Source organism: Vigna unguiculata, chromosome 3 (assembly GCF_037176805.1).
Source record: "Vigna unguiculata cultivar grain cowpea cultivar isolate G323 ecotype 2 chromosome 3, ASM3717680v1, whole genome shotgun sequence".
NCBI classification, from domain to species: Eukaryota; Viridiplantae; Streptophyta; class Magnoliopsida; order Fabales; family Fabaceae; genus Vigna; species Vigna unguiculata.
The window spans coordinates 40,073,767-40,090,517 of NC_140794.1; the positions used below are offsets into that span (position 1 = coordinate 40,073,767).

The 16,751-nt window shown below is 27.8% G+C and overlaps 1 protein-coding gene across 1 annotated transcript; it reads right to left on the reverse strand.

Annotated features, from left to right (window-relative positions):
* Positions 1-3,127: 3,127 nt before the first annotated feature.
* Positions 3,128-6,660, reverse strand: LOC114175894 (hydroxyproline O-galactosyltransferase GALT5-like). Its single transcript, XM_028060742.2, has 7 exons — positions 5,681-6,660; positions 5,287-5,519; positions 4,916-5,206; positions 4,668-4,796; positions 4,416-4,586; positions 3,732-3,839; positions 3,128-3,629 (listed from the first exon to the last, which is right to left on the reverse strand). The coding sequence occupies exons 1-7, from the start codon at positions 6,492-6,494 to the stop codon at positions 3,420-3,422; spliced, it is 1,956 nt and encodes a 651-aa protein (XP_027916543.1). The 5' UTR covers positions 6,495-6,660; the 3' UTR covers positions 3,128-3,419.
* Positions 6,661-16,751: the final 10,091 nt, after the last annotated feature.

The following is a 16,751-nucleotide window of genomic DNA, read 5'->3' on the forward strand; positions in this document are numbered from 1 at the left end:
AGACCTAGATTTGTTTGGGAATCAACCATGGAGGAACAACTCCTCCTACTTATTAATGGGCCATGATTGCGTAAGGGACACCCAGATAGTTGGAAATGGAAAGATGGGGAGGATGGGATATTCTCAGTAAAAATAGCCTATAATGCTTTACAAAGTAATGTTGAGGAAGAAGAGAATAAAAAGCTTAAAATATTATGGAACACAAGGGTAACCCCAAAGGCTCAAATACTAGGTTGGAGGGTATTCTAGGATAAATTACCAACCAAGGATAACCTACTAAAGAAGGGGGTCCAATTACAACATAGTCTTTGCAACTTGTGTAATGCACACGAAGAGACTGCATAGCATTTATTTCTCTCATGTAAGGTGTCCCAAGTGGTATGGAATATGTGCGACAGGTGGTTGGGGTTGAGTATTGTGCACCATATCAAACCTAAGGTTAACTTTTCAACACTTTCACCTTCTTGACCTTAATAGCAGACAAAATCTAGCTTGGCGAGGAATGTGGTTAAATATTATAGGGGAAATTTGGAACCATAGGAATGGAGTGATCTTTAAGCATAAAAAAGTTAACCCTATAGAAATCTTTAGTCATGCTCAAGTGGTAGCTTGGGTGTGGATGAAACACAAGATTCTAGCTGTGATGTTCTCATTTAGTGATTTGTACCTATCGCCGCATACATGTTTAAAATTATTGTGATATGGTAATGTTGTGTGTTTCAGTGTGTTTCAGGGTGATAGGTAACCAAATGCAAGTTCCTCAAGCAAGGATGAAGATAAATTTAAATATTGAAAGGGAATAGTAGAGAGGTGTTGCCTATATATAAAGGAAACCCAAAGCAAGTATCCAAGGCATAAGGTTGATGCACGAGTGGATGAAGGCAAAAAGGATAACTGAGATGCTATACTCTGGGTATACTGTCAATGACAAAGAAATTTTTCCAATATATGTAGAGGCTATTTTCCTCACTGCTGCACATTTTGCACACCATCATATATGTCTGTATTGTTTCTTTAGAAAGGTTACAAGAGCAATGTATGAAGGGGCTAGATGTTGGTATAAGTGATTGATATCCAAGGCAGAGTCAAGAAAGTGAAATACCTTAGAACCTAGTTGGATCTTGTTGTTTGCTTGGTATGTGTGACAGGGTTGGATTTGGTTGTCTAATATCCATGACAAAGTTGGATCTGATATAACAGTGCAAAAGTTGTGGGGCTGGACGCATTATAAATAGAAGGGACACTAGGCTAGCATTTAAATAATTGGTCTAGAATGTTGGACAGAATATGCCAGGTCTAAACATAATGGGGCATATATATTGCTGTCTTCTTGTTCGTGATTCACAAAATTGGGTCCTGCTGCAATTGATTTTGATTCTAGGATCTCTTTTGCTAGTGTTATAGTGCTAAGTTAGAGCATCAAATTATATAAGATATTTTGTATAAGGGTTAGAGCACCCCTTAAGTGCGCTTTTTAATTAAAGTTCATTCTTTGTTGATCAAAAAATAAAAAAGAAGAATCACTCTCCAACCAAAGTCTTTGATAAACTTTCATTCAAGCATACTTCAATGCATAAATAACCCCTATAAATTTGACAATAATAGAAGCTTGTATCCTTAGATAAATTGAAGAACTAGTCCGACAACCAATCCCACTTTTATAGAAATATAATTAAAATTTTCTATTATTTATAAAACATTGTTTCTTAATTGATTATTGATTTCACATAAAACTTAATCAGTTTTTACTATTTTTGTTATTATATTAGTTAATCTTATATTATAAATTAATACCAATCTTTTAACAACTTCTTTGACATAATTTTTTTAAGGGATAAATATGTTTTGGTCCCTTAACTTTGAGTGAAAATTGGAATTAGTCCCCTTTGAAACTTTGGACCAATTTAGTCTCCTATCTTTAAAAAATGTGTGTATTTAATCCTTTTAATGAATTTTTTTCAATGTTTATAAATGTGTTTAAAACGTCAAATAAACTTAACAAAATTTTGTTAAAATAACTAAATTCACTCATTTTTGAAAGATAAGGAGACTAAATTGATTCAAAGTTTAAAAGATAAATTAATTCCAATTTTCATTAAAAATTTAGAGACAAAAAACATATTTAAACTTTTTTTAAGACGATATGACTTCTCTTGCAGTGAAAAAATGTAACTTCCTCACGTCAAATATATCATTCTACTTTTTATTTATATTGTTTATTTCTCTTTAAGATTATTACTTAAGTTTAGTTAACTCAAATTAAACTAAATTTTAAATCTTAATAAACTATATCAAATTGAACACATCTTTCCTTTCTAAATATATATTGAATATTGATATTATTATAATTTATAACCTTAACAATCGCACTTTAAATTCTTAGTATTAAATTTTTATATTCATTTCAGATTAATAAACATGAAAATATTATATTTTTTATCATAAAAAAGTATTTTTCATACAAGAATCTCCTCGTTGTGGAATAAGTTGGGTGTATTATTGAGAAAAAAAAATACAAGTGCTGCACATTCAAAATAAGAGAATGTATCAAGTGAGGCCCCTTCCAATAGATTCCACAATATTCCAGCTCACACAATTCTTGAAGAAAAATCTGGGCTATTCATAAACTTCTGTTTACTTTCAAAACTCTTGCCATTGAAAAAATTAGAACATTCACCTTAATAATAAAGACACATTTTATTAGATTTTATTGCTTTGAAATTATTACTTTATAGTGCTATTTTTCATTGCATAAATTAACATAATTATGCTTTGAATGTTTTTTAAACAACTATTATTAATATAAACTAGTTTTATCCAAAAAAAAAAAAATCTTACATCTTTCAACTTGCTATTTTCATAGTAGTTTAGTGGTTTCACATCTATGTTCACTTTGAAAGTCACAACAGTGAATATTTCATATAAGAAAGTCAAAATACCATTTTACATTTCAAAACCTTAAGATAATAAGTAAAAGATTCTTATATATTGCTCTCGAAATAAGACTCATTTCTATCCAAATTCACACTTATAATCCTAATAAAGATATATATGTTGAGGAGATATAAGATCAAGAAAAAGAAAGGGAGATTGAAGGTCTTTCCAAAACACTAAACTAGACTCAGTATTCACACAGTAATTCTGGTATGGCAAACCAAATATGAAGTCAAACCAGAAATAAACATTTCATTTGGCTTCTGTTACAATGTCTACCACATTACAAATTCACAAATCATTGGTTTGCTCCTTCAGCGATCGCTGCAGTATTCAACTTTATACGATAAACCTAGGCCTTCTACTTAGGAGAATCCAAATGGGGAAAAGTAGGAGGTAAAACAATGAATGAATATGTGGAGGCCAAAAAAAAAGGTCCTCAGTGCCTATGTACAAATATATAATATGAATATTATGATCATAGGCTATCTCATGTTGCAACATAAGGGTTTTCCCTGGTGTTGCAACTTATGCCACATACAAGTCATTTGTCGTGGAGATTGGTAATGTGCAGTGTAGTAATCTTCAATGCAACCAAATTGGCAGAACTTCAAGCTGTGCACATACTCAACTGCAATTGAACTGTTGAATTCTTCTACCCACATTCCCATGCTCACATCCTCCATTTTAAATAACTACAACACATTCAAATTGTCCTCAATAATCAGCCAAAACTTCAACCCTTTATGTGAAAACACAAGTATATGCACACAAACACAAGATAATTGAAAACGTACTTTTAATTTGTGATTCTCAAAGTTGGATACAATGAAGTGAGCAATGTCTGAAGAGATTATATAACCTGGACCATTAGCATAGGTAGGATACTCTTCCTTTGACCATTCCTGGTAGATATGAACCATAAGTTTAAAACAAAACAAAAGGGCATTATCCACAAAATAATATAGTATGCTAACCTATGAAGCCTGGGCACGCCATATTAATGGCATGTCCCATATCTGACACGTATCGGACACCGACACACGTACATACTCGTACGACACACGTGTCAATAAAGTGTCCAATTTGAAAGACATCTTTTTATCTTGACATGATTTTGAAATACTCCAACACAATATTAATAATTACAAATTCAATGATTTTCTAAAAAACCCATAAACTTGTAAACTTATCACATAAGTTTCTATTATGATTATAAAAATAAGGAAGAAATCTTATATGATCACTATTTTTCACTTTTTTGAATATTAGATAGATAGATTAGATTCATTTTTGTATTAGTTGAAAGTATGTTAGTTAAAAGTTTGAAACTAATATGTATATATATGCCGTGTTCAGTGTCTTATATTTTTTCAATTTAGCCGTATTCATATCTGTATCCGTATCCAGGCTTCATAGATGCTAACTATATATTTTGAAGAAAGATAGGCTATAAACATAAATGATAAGAGACGCTATACCTCATATGTTACTGCCCATTTGCCATTACGTAGAGGCTTGTGGTGAAAATTCATATTTCCAATATACAGACTTCTACCATTTCTTACTTTTCTTACTTCGCTTATCATAGAATCAACTCTCACAAATGTGTCATCATCGCACTTCATGATATACTTGGCGGCCACTCGAATCTGCAAATATTAATTTTCAACAACAATGAATAACTCAACTCTGATATTCCTCGCCCCATATTCAACTCTGCTATTACTCACCCCATATTCAGTGATAGCTATTGTCTTCAACACAACCAGGTCATAATGATCCATGTAAGGGACAATAACAATGTCGCCAAAATAATCAGCTTCTTTCTTTATCTCCACATTTAAATCTTTCCTTCCATGCTAGTATACAAAAAAATGAGAAATGAAAAATAGTAGATATATATTATTAACAAAAAGAAAGGTAGTTAAGGATTGTACTTTATCATCATTGGTGGATAGGGAAGATGCATTACTCTTACCAAGGCAACAAAGAAGCGAGCCACGACATTTGAAGATTTGACTAGTTTATGTTGCATCCATGATTTCCTCACTGCCATCCGTTCAGCAAAATGGTTGCCAGCAGAAAGTATTCCAATGAAAAGCTCTACATTTGCATGAAGAAGCAATGGAGCTTTCCACTGAGGAAGTAATTCAAGATGCATTTGTGGAGCAAAACTTGGATGTGATGTAGGTAAAGAAGCTGCAAATATAGAGTGCACATCAACATCCCCTTTTATGGATAGACCAGTCGCATCCTCAAGAGAAAAGCCCTGACAATATAGCACAAACAATTCAGAAATGTCTGAATGAATTCACACAGAAAAAGGAAAAATGATCAGAGTGTACCAACCGTGCGATAGGGAAAAGATGTCACATGCCTTCCATCCACATTAACATGGTAACCTTCCAATCCAGCACTTACGGTTAGAACAAATAATCTCCCCTCAACAAAAGGGTATGGCCAATCTACAGCCACCTTCTTAGTTCGCCCTATCAGTCTGGTTAACCACCATGTTGCCTTTGCCTCTTCTGTGCGGCTATCATCATCACGAATCCACTTTTCACATTTCACCTGTTCATCAACTACAGAAAGCACAGAAAATCAGCAAATTGGAAATCAAAGATGCTAACCATGCTTTTAATGCAGTTCACAGCCCCAATTCAAAATCATGATGCTAATCAAAGAAAACACAAAACATAAAACATTTTCAAAACTGAAAATGAGAAAGGATGAAATGCATCACCAGTATCCTCATCAGCCCGGGATTTCCATCCCTCACACCTGAGAGCAGAACCCCACTGCATTCTGTAACAAGTGTTCTGCTCGATAACAGGCTTCCCACTGTAATCCCCCTTCAACCTGGGGTTGAAATGTAGTATCCTGGGAGGGTCTTCCTTGTCCACACTCTTCAAACCCTGAAACTCCATCATGAACTGCGACACCATCACCTTCCCCTCCCGTTCCTTCACCACGGATATCTTAGGATCGTCCTCCCAGTGAGCCCAACGAGGGGTCCCCACGACAGTAACATGAGACCCCAATGTCAACCCACAAGGAAGCATCATCACCGTGACCCCTTTCTCCCCCCTCAATTCAGAACCAGATAAAGAAATTGAATGCTGGCACGAATCAGAAAGGTTCTCAGCCTTGAACCTTGTCACATTCTCGATTTTCGTCACACTCTCCACTTCTTCCCAAAGCCTCTTCCCTTCAAACCAAGCATGCTTAGCAGCCTTGTGGAGTTCAGAAACCTCGTTTTTAGCAACACTACTGTAGTTCAAAACCTCAATAAAACTCAAGGTAGAAGCTTTCCGATGCACTGAACCTTGGAACACCCCTTGTGAGGGAAAGTTTGAGGCCTCGCTGAGATGGGTGTATTCGTGTTCAGTCCCCAGCAAGGAGGACACTGACACAAACCTGGTCTTGAAAGCAAGAGAAGTTTCGATTTCGAAAGTGGTGAAGAGCAAATAGAGAAACATCATGGCCATGAAAATTTGAAGAGGTTTAGGCCTATAAGAAAGGAGTAACAATTGTTGTAGCTTCTTCACCCTCTTCATTGTCTTAAAAATTCTCAAACTTTTGCATCAACTAACCAGGGGAGAATGAAGTTATTGCTGAGTTCTACTCAGAAAGAACAAATGGAAAATTTCCCTTTTAGAGTATCGTTCAATGCATCAACAAGGGCTTTGGAATGGAAGCTTAGCCGTAAAGAGGAAAGGAATCAACTGGGCCAGCTTGTGCACTACCGATATTTTAATCACATGAATGCAAAAAGAAAAAACCGGAGGAAAAAAAAAAAAAGCTTGTCCTCTGTGTAAAGTTTTAAACTGTTAAAAATTATTTTCTTTTCTATAATGCCAAAATTTGTTTTCTTTCTTTTGCAACTAAAATTTATTTTCTTTTGTTTTCTAAAACTTGGGATATGACGTATTAAAGATTACAAATTTCTTATCACGGTTCCCATAACAAAACACTGACACGTGTATTTTATCCAAAAATATAGTGACACAAATTATAATTTACTATTTTATAAAGGACTATTTTTTTTTTGTCGGGAATGAAATCATAAAATTTGAAGTTAGTTTGTTTAAATTTAAAATAAGATTTAAAAGAAATAGTTAATTTGAAAAAGTATATAGGTGTGGTTATAAAAATATAATTTTTTCTTTTAAAGCATTAGACCAATGCATAGAAAAACAAAAATCACAATCTATTAAACCTTGTTTAAGAATTCTCTTTTATGGGGACATCATGAAAGAGTTGGAAAAACATGTTGTGGTCATGAATTGTACAACTCACATTCTTCAGCCTCCAGCTCCAGCTAGGGCAGCTTAGGTTGTCAACTTGTTTGTTCTGTATGTACGAAGCAACATAGTTAGGTTGTTGAATAAAATAAACACAATTTTACTTGCTTCATATTGCATGCTTAAAATAGTGGTTCTTTTATTTGTATAAATTAAGAAATTTGGAGAAATGAAAAGAAAAAAGAAAAAAGAAAGGGAAAAAAAGAATTTGAAATTTTGATTTGAAGTGGAAGACCGTTGTAAGGAAGGAGATTATTTGAAGTGGAGGGACCCTTAGATGGACATGTCAGATTCACATATGTTGTTTTTCGACATTTAGTTTTCTTTCATTTTTCCCTCTTAATGAGTTGGCTAGAGTTGTCACAAAATATTTAATCAATGATATCATATTATTCACTATCCAATTTTCTTGAATCAATTTATAATGACTTAAGTGACACACATACAAAGATTTCAAATCCAACTTCCAAGTAACATGGTTTATTTGATCAATGAGAGACAAAAATATATTATAAGAAATAAAAATGACTCATTGAAATACGGAATAATTATTGAAATTTAAGTGTTACGATACAAATTTTTATTTATGGACTTAGGTACACTTTCCTCTATCTTTAATGTTGGAAAGAAGAGAGTTAATTTTATCCTTTAGTGGAAGAAGAGTATGGAAATGTATATCAAGAAAAGGAGTAGCAGTTCACTTTATTATTTTTCATATACTTATATTTATTTATTTGTTTTCCTTTTTATTCTTTTTAATTAATCAATTAATATACGGTTTTTAAAATACTTTTTTTATTGGAAATGGCAAAACAGGTTCACCTCGCTCATTTTGACCCACCATCTTCTTGGTCCGTTAAAAATACGTTAAAAATACATTGATCCACCTAAAATTGAACTAAAATTTTTAACTCATCTTGCCATAAATGAACAGCCTATTTTTACACCCCTAAATTTAACCTACTTAATGGGCCTAAAAAATCATCATTATTTTTATTTAAAAGAGGTTGCAATATTTTAGTTTAGTTTATTTACACTAGAATCAACAAATATTTTGATCCATTTTATATTTTTATAAGAAAATAAAAATCAGATAAATTTAAATACAAAATAAAAATGCATTTTAAAATTTAACTTAAATTATTAAATTTATATTTTAAATATAACAATATATATTATTTATCATTAAAATATATTCATTGCTATTTATTCAATATTTTCATATCATTATATATATATATATATATATATATATATATATATTTATTGTCTCGTAAATTTTTTAATTTTCTAAATCTAAACAAATTATAAATTATGTCTTTTACAAATAATTAAGAAAAATTTTTGAAAGATAAATAATGATATTTATTTATTCATAATATTCTATTTTATATATATATATATATTAACAAAAATAATTACTTTTAATAAACAAGAAATTTAAAACACATTCTAGACATAATTTTTATTTGTAAATTAATAATACTTTCATTTCGTACTTTTCTCTTTATGTCAATGTAATAAAAATATTTTTTATTTTATTAAAAAATGTAAATTTACTACATAGATGACATAGAAAGAAAAATACTAAATAAAAGTATCATCGATTTACATATAATATATTAACCCTAAATCTCAGGCAAATATATTAGACATTAATTAATGTACAATCTTATGAGTTTTGTAATTTACTGCTTCCTTCTTCAAGCAGGTGTAGACCAATGATAAATTGTACTTTATTACTCATAATATTATATATACGTAAAAAATGCGAATACACATACTTATTACCTATGTGTTTTTGCTAATTTTATATAAAGGGGATTTGTAATTATTTTTTTATTTATCTTTTAAATAATTTTTTTAAAATTAAAATAAGGATTTTAGTAATTTTACTCTTTAAGTATCTGTTTTTGTTAATTTAACTAATTTGTTCAATTTAATCGTTTCTTAAACTTAATATTTTTTAAATTATGAAACTACTTACAAAATAAATAAAAATAATTTATAATAAAATTATAAAAGTAATTAATATTTAATTTTATAATTATAACAATATATAATAATAATAGTTTTATTATTTTTTATTATCATAAAAAAAATTGACCAATGATTACATACTAAGAATACATCATGGAATAATTTTAGTCTTCTATAAAGAAAAAATTATTTATTTATTTATTTAATAAAATAAATAATTAAATAATGTATTTTTATTTCAAAGATAATTTTTTTAAATAACTGACACATAATATTTTAATATTATTTTTATCAAATTATATATTTTTTAATTAATTATTCATAAAAATAATAAAATCGTTAAATATATTTTTTGTTTTGTGCAAATTGGAATTAGTCTCTTTGAGACTTTACATAGTTTAGTCTCTCAACTTTTAAATTTTTGGATTAAAATAAATAAATTGACATATTTATAAAGATGGAGACTAAATTAGTCAATAGTTAAAGGACAAAAAATATATTTAACCATAAAAATTTATATATATATATATATATATATATATATATATATATATATATATATAACTAGTAAATTATAATAAATATATGTATTTAAAAAAATTATTTTTATTTTTTTAAGATATAATTATTTTATAAAAGGACTTGAACATAAGTTTAAAGGTCAAATAAATCGAGTAAAGAACAAATTGATTCAGTATAGGTAGGATGACAAATAAACCTGCCTCCCTTAGTAGGTATTGCCCAACTGGATTCCGTTTTAAAGGAGAATATCCGCATTGACTGGATATAGGTATGGACAATGACGGATCTTTATGGGGGCAACGGGGGTCATGGTCCTCCCAAATTTTTTAAAATTTTTTAAATGTGTATATAGAAAATTTTTAATGTTTTTTGAAATTTTCAAATTATATGTATGTAGTATATATTGAGAATGGATGGAAATTAAAGTAGGTATCTTTTTATTTCTCTTATAAAGCCCAACGTTTAATTTTAATAAATAATAAAACATAAAATCAAATATAGTAAATAATAAAAATATCTATATTATTGAGATATTTTTATTATTTTTTTACACTGTCTTTTGAGTTTCTCATTAATTCTACTCTTCTCCCACTCTCACATGTTTTCTTTTTATTTTTTTAAGAAAAAAAAAACAAGTTATCAATATTTTTTTTCCTTTCATATTTATTATTTAAAATATTTTTCCCTTTAAAAAATATGAAAGAATGAGAGATAATTTTATACATGTGTGATTTATTTTATAGATATATTCATACTAAATTATGTATTAATATTTATTGTGTGGAGGATGCTAACCCGGGACATTGGTTAGGAAATAATTAATAATAATCGATTTCATGATTTTTACATTAAAAATTAGAATAATTAACTCCATTAATTAACTATATTATAAATTCCTATAATAGATTTTATAAAGACAAAAATACCTTTGAATTTTTAAGCAATATATTTGTGATACAAAAAGATAAACACTTTGAAATTTCTATTGTCTTTGTTAAAAAACAAGAAAAGGGATCTATTTGACACTTGAAGAATCTTTCCGTAAAAACTTGAAAAAGATTTGAAAAGTATGTCTTTAATTTTTGCAAAAAAAATTCTTTGAAATTTTTAGCAACATTAAAATATACTTATTTTTTTATTTAATGTATATTTTAATTATTCTTTTGTAAATATTTTAGATATTAAATATTATTTTTTGTTGATTTTTCTATTAATTTAAATTCTTTCACGTTTAATCATATTTTAATTTTTAACAATGATTATTTTATTATTTGTTAAATTTTTATTAGTGAGTCAAATTAATAATAAACATAAATGTATAACATTTATAGACATTTTTACTTTTCAAATAAAATAATCACATTATTAGTGATTATTAATGATTATTTGGTTAGAATTATTTTTTAATCACATGAATGCAGAAAGAGAAAACCGGAGGAAATATAAATGCTAGTCCTCTGTGTAAAGTTGTAAACTTTGTTAAAAATTAATTTCTTTTTGATAATGTCAAAATTTGTTTTCTTTCTTTTGCAGCTAAAATTTATTTTCTTTTGTTTTCTAAAACTTGGTATATGACGTATTAAAGATTACAAATTTCTTATCACGGTTCCCATAACAAAACACTGACACGTGTATATCCAAAAATATAGTGACACAAATTATAGTTTACTATTTTATAAAGGACTATTTTGTTTGTCGCTAATGAAATTTAAGTTAGTTTGTTTAATTTAAAATAAGATTTAAAAGAAATAGTTAATTTGAAAAGTATATAGGATGTGCTTATAATATATATATATATATATATATATATATATATATATATATATATTTGAAAGGAAAATATATAGTGACATACAAAATTTTACATGTATCTTATAACATGACATGACAGTATTTTTTTATTTTATTTAATTTTGAATTAAAGTACATATTGGGTAAATGAATGGTTCGAAACCAAAAAGTATTCAAACAAAAGCGATTTTGCAGAAAGTTTTGTAGTTTCAACCGATCTCCTCTTTTTTTTCAAGCTATCGTCTTCTTCAACTGAGAAAGTGTTGAACCCTTTTTTCTTTGAAAACCCGTTTCATTCTTCGTTTTCCTTCTTATTTTTTATGTGTTGTTGTCGTTGGTCTTAACGGTGTGTGTATACCCATTGGACGAAAGTGTCGTTGGTTCGTCGTCCGTAACCATTAGCGTGGAAATGAGCCAGTTTTTGTTGGAACCCCTATTGTGGAAAAGTTGTAAAACCTTGTGGAAGTTCGATTTTCCCGTAAGTTTTGAAATCCCTAAATCTAAATTAAATATTTTGGGTCTGTGTTTGAATTGGGTTTTTTGTCGTTATTTTTGGAGTCATTTTGAAGGTGTTCCACGTGAGTCCTATTTCCCACCTGCCGCGTCCCAACTAAAATGTGACATTACTTACTTAAGTTATGCGTTGACCACAATATATGTTAACCCAGGTGTTAATAATTGTCAACCCCTGTTATTGAAATTGCACTTCTGTGAAGGTTGTGAACAAACAACATCACTTGTTGTCAAACTAAATATAGGCTAACAAATATAAAAAATACAAGGATACAAGGATAACAACATATGATTGCTTAGAAAATATAGGCTAACAAATATAACAAATAAATAAATCTCAGAAGCTTCAAGAAGAAGCATCTTCACAGGGGTTCCTAATGACAATGTGTAATGAACAAATTTCAGTGAACTTTTTTAGTAGTAAAATGCACACAGACTGAGATATTCTCCCTTAACCTATTTTACAAGTATTTTTTTTCAACAATTAAATTATCTGAATTCATAAGATCATGAAAAGATTAAAAGAGTAAAATGGTTTTATTAATAATTATTTACTCGACAAGAAACAAAAGGAGTGCATCACAAAACAACAACAAATAAAGATCTAATTGAAGAACAAATCTAGAAGCTAGGGAAATTCTTGTGTTCTCCTTAAACTACAAATACCATAAATAAACTGGATAAAAAAATACAACATAAACATAATGCAAGGAAATAATCTTATAACATAAGTTCAAACCAAAACTCCAATTCCACCTGAAATTTAGACAATTGGTCAACATATTGTGTTGGTCAACTTTGATAAACATAGGACCTAATCTCAGAATTATCTTTTTCAGCCACTAGGCAAGGGTCATTCGCCTTAAAGTTTTCTTTTCCTTTGTCATTCATCCTGTAAATAATATCTTTTTGCATCAAATAAAAAACAAATGGTAACATTGTTGAGATTCCTCAAATCAATAAAAAAACACTTCACAATTTATATGTTAACCGATTTATCTGTTGTTGCTAGAAAACTTCTCTACCAAATGTTAAAATCGTTAGTTGATGTCTATGATTACAATTACTCAAATTCTCACTCAACTAACTTTACACTAGAATTTCAACACCCAAGAAGTAATGCTTAATCATATATGTAATTTAGTATTACAAGTACCGTTTCTAGAACACACTACTGTTAGAAAAACACTCCCACTAGTAACACATTGAATACACTTTGCATTTGTTTATCAAATCAATAAAATAAAATAAAAATATAATGGATCCCAAGTTCCTCCAAATGAACACTCTAAGAGTCATTTAAGCAAATCCTCTCCAAATATTTTTAATTTGTAATTAAGCATAACATAATGTCTCCAATTAAAGCTTATATATATATATATATATATATATATATATATATATATATTTCTCCATACCTAACAAAGTGATAAATATAAACAAAGAGATGAAATCAAAAGAATGACAAATTGAAGGAGAGAACGAATTAGAAAGAAGATAGAACAATGATGACATTGAAAGACGGTGTTTATTACCTGATTTCAAGTGGAAACGATTGATGAAATCGAAAGAGCCTCCAAGGGCACGAGCCACACAATTGCTTCAGGGAGATAAAAGAGAGACTAAAATGAAATTGAAATTCACTGAGACAATGAAATGAGGGAGATGAGAGGTACACATTTACCATGGAGAGGCACGAGCCCTGAAAGCTTCCTCGTAGGACACAAAGGATCCACAACTACTTCACGGAGATGAAATCAGAGAAACGAAAATTGAAATTAAAAGACTCAGATAATGAACTGAGGGAGATGAGAGGTAACACACGAGAAACCCCCAAAATCTTGTTTCTCCTTCCTCATCCTAAATTCTCTAGCCAACGAGAGAGGTAACATACAAGAAATCGAGAATTTTTAAAAATTATAAAAAGAGAAAATAAAAAAAGGTGAGAATAAGTTTGCTGGGTTTGTTAAACCTGATACTTAGAGAGGAATTTTAAGACTTGTGGTACGTATATTTTTTTATTGGAGGTTATTATAACCCAAGTAATAAACCCAAACTAAATTTATATATTTTTGTAGTGATTTTTTACATTTTTAAATAAAAAGTATCCCTATTTAAACTTATAATTTTTTTAAAAAATATTAAAATTATAAATGTAAAATAATAATTGTAATTTTTAAAAATTTAAATTTGTCACAAAAAATTTAAAAATTACCAATATCACTTTACATTTATATTTTTAAGATTTAAAAAAAAAGTATATGTTTTGAAAAATGATTTTTTATCATGTATAGATATGTTGTAATAAAACATAATAACTAGGCCTAACCATGGTCTAGACCTAGTCCTATTACTCATTTTTACCCGTCCAATAAATTTAATGAGTCTTTCACTTCCTTCCAGTAGATTTAATGAGTTTTTTCACTTACATATTAATCATCTTTATCAATTTGACTTGATGTGGGACTTCAAACTATATTCAATATCATTAGATTTAGTGAATAAACTACATTTCTTAATCATTTTCACCCATGTGGGACTCCAAACTCATATTAAATACTAATAATCTCCTCTGCATGGAATTTAGTGAGTCCTTTTACTTATACACTACATCTCTTAATCACTTTCATCGGAGATGAGACTTCAATTTAGTTCATATATTTAAAATTTTGAATTAATTTAGTGCCAATTTTTAGTTCCTATACAACTTAAGACCGCATTAGTAACTAAGTTTACTTACAACTTATATAAAATTATATATACTTGTTAAAATAATTTTCTAGAATTTATACATTAAATCACTCCTCCTAAATATTCAAATTGAATTTACTTTTTACTTTTTTACATAAAAATGTCTCTTTTTAAATTTATAACTTTTTTAGATATACTAAAAATGTAAATGTAAAATGACACTTGTAATTTTTGAATATTTACATTTGTTACTTTAAAAATTTAAAAATTACAAGTGTCACTTTACATTTAGATTTTAAAAAAGTTATATAAAATTATAAAGATTTTTTTATATAAAAAATAATAATTTGAATATATTAGGTGGAATGATGTGATGTATAAAATCTAAAAAATGTGGGACTTCAATTTAGTCCCTATGCTTTTTAAATTTTCAAATCAATTTTATTTTTTACATCTTTACATTTAAATTTCTTTATTAAAAATTATATATTTTTTTTAAAAATACTAAAAATGTAAATGTAAAATAACATTTTTTATTTTTAAATATTTACATTTCTCATCTTAAAAATTTAAAAATTACAAGTGTCACTTTACATTTAGCTTTTTAATATTTTAAAAAATGTATACGTTTGAAGTATAAATTTATGTATATAAAAAATTTAATACGAATATATTAGGTGGAGTGGTTTGAGGTATGAATATTAAAAAATGTGAAACTTCAATTTAGCCTATATATTTAAAATTTTGGTTCGAATTAGTTCAATTTTTTAGTTTTTTTACAATTTAATACAGAATTAATAATTAAGCTTAATTAAAATTTACATAAACATATTAAAATAATTTTATAGAATTTACGCATCAAATCTCACTGCCTAAATACTCAAGTTACATTTTTACATTAAAATATCCCTATTTAATCTTATAATTTTTTTAAAAAAATACTAAAAATGTAAATGTAAAGTTATAATTGTAATATTTAAAAATTTACATTTTTCACATTAAAAGGTACAAGTGTCACTTTAAATTTACAATTTTAATATTTAAAAAAAAAATTTAAAAAAATTAATTTGAATATATAAGGCGAAGTGATTTGATGTATAAATTATAATAAATATTTTAGCATGTATAAATAAGTTGTAATTAAGCTTAAGGTTAAGGTTAAATTATTCCTTTGGTCCCCATTTTCGTAGCAAAATATCAATTTGGTCCCTATTTTTGGAAATTTGATGTAATCAAGTCCTTTCCGTTAGTTGTGTAGTAACGGTGTTAAATGGGGTGCCACATGTCAGTTTTTAGATTTTTGAATTATTTATTTATTTATTCTTTGAATTTTTTTTTTGAATTTTTTACTTATTTTTTAATTTTTTTTAAAAAAAATTAAAAATTTGTCACGTGTCAAGCTGACATTGTGCCACATAACCATGACAATGTCACGTGTCACAGTTATGCCAGGTGTTATTTTCTCATTCTCAATTTGGTCCTTGTATTTTAATTTTTGTCTCAATTTGGTCCTAATTTTTGTAAAAATTGTGCAATTTCGCCCCCCTCCAAATTGAAACAAAAATTAACTTTTATATAAATGTTATACAAATATTTTTATTAAATTTGATTTTTTTATTCAAATTGATATTTTTATTATATATTTTCAACAAAACTAAGTTTATTTAAATTTGTTTCACATTCAATTTTACTTAAAATTGTTTTCAAATTTTAAATTTATTTGTTTTTTATTGTTACATAAACTAGTTAATTTTTCTTAAATTTATATAATTATTCTTTTTACACTAACTAAAACATTTGTATAGAAATTATTGAATTTTACACATTTTAAAAATATACAATTATTTAAAATATAAATTCAAATAAAAGACAATATTAAAGTATGATGTAATAAAATATCAATATAATTTATGATTTTTTTTGTTATTAGAATTATTTTCTATTAAAACCTTTAAAACAATTTTAAATAAAGTTTAATGTAAAATATAAATTAAAATAAACTTAATCTTGTTA

Excerpts from the sequence above, each read along its gene's own strand:
- LOC114175894 (XM_028060742.2), bottom strand. The coding sequence starts at position 6,494 with ATGAAGAGGGTGAAGAAGCTACAACAATTGTTACTCCTTTCTTATAGG. Across the intron at positions 4,797-4,915 it reads CTCGCTTCTTTGTTGCCTTG|CATGGAAGGAAAGATTTAAA; the intron begins GTAAGAGTAATG and ends TTTGTATACTAG. Across the intron at positions 3,630-3,731 it reads TTGAGAATCACAAATTAAAA|TTATTTAAAATGGAGGATGT; the intron begins GTACGTTTTCAA and ends AATGTGTTGTAG.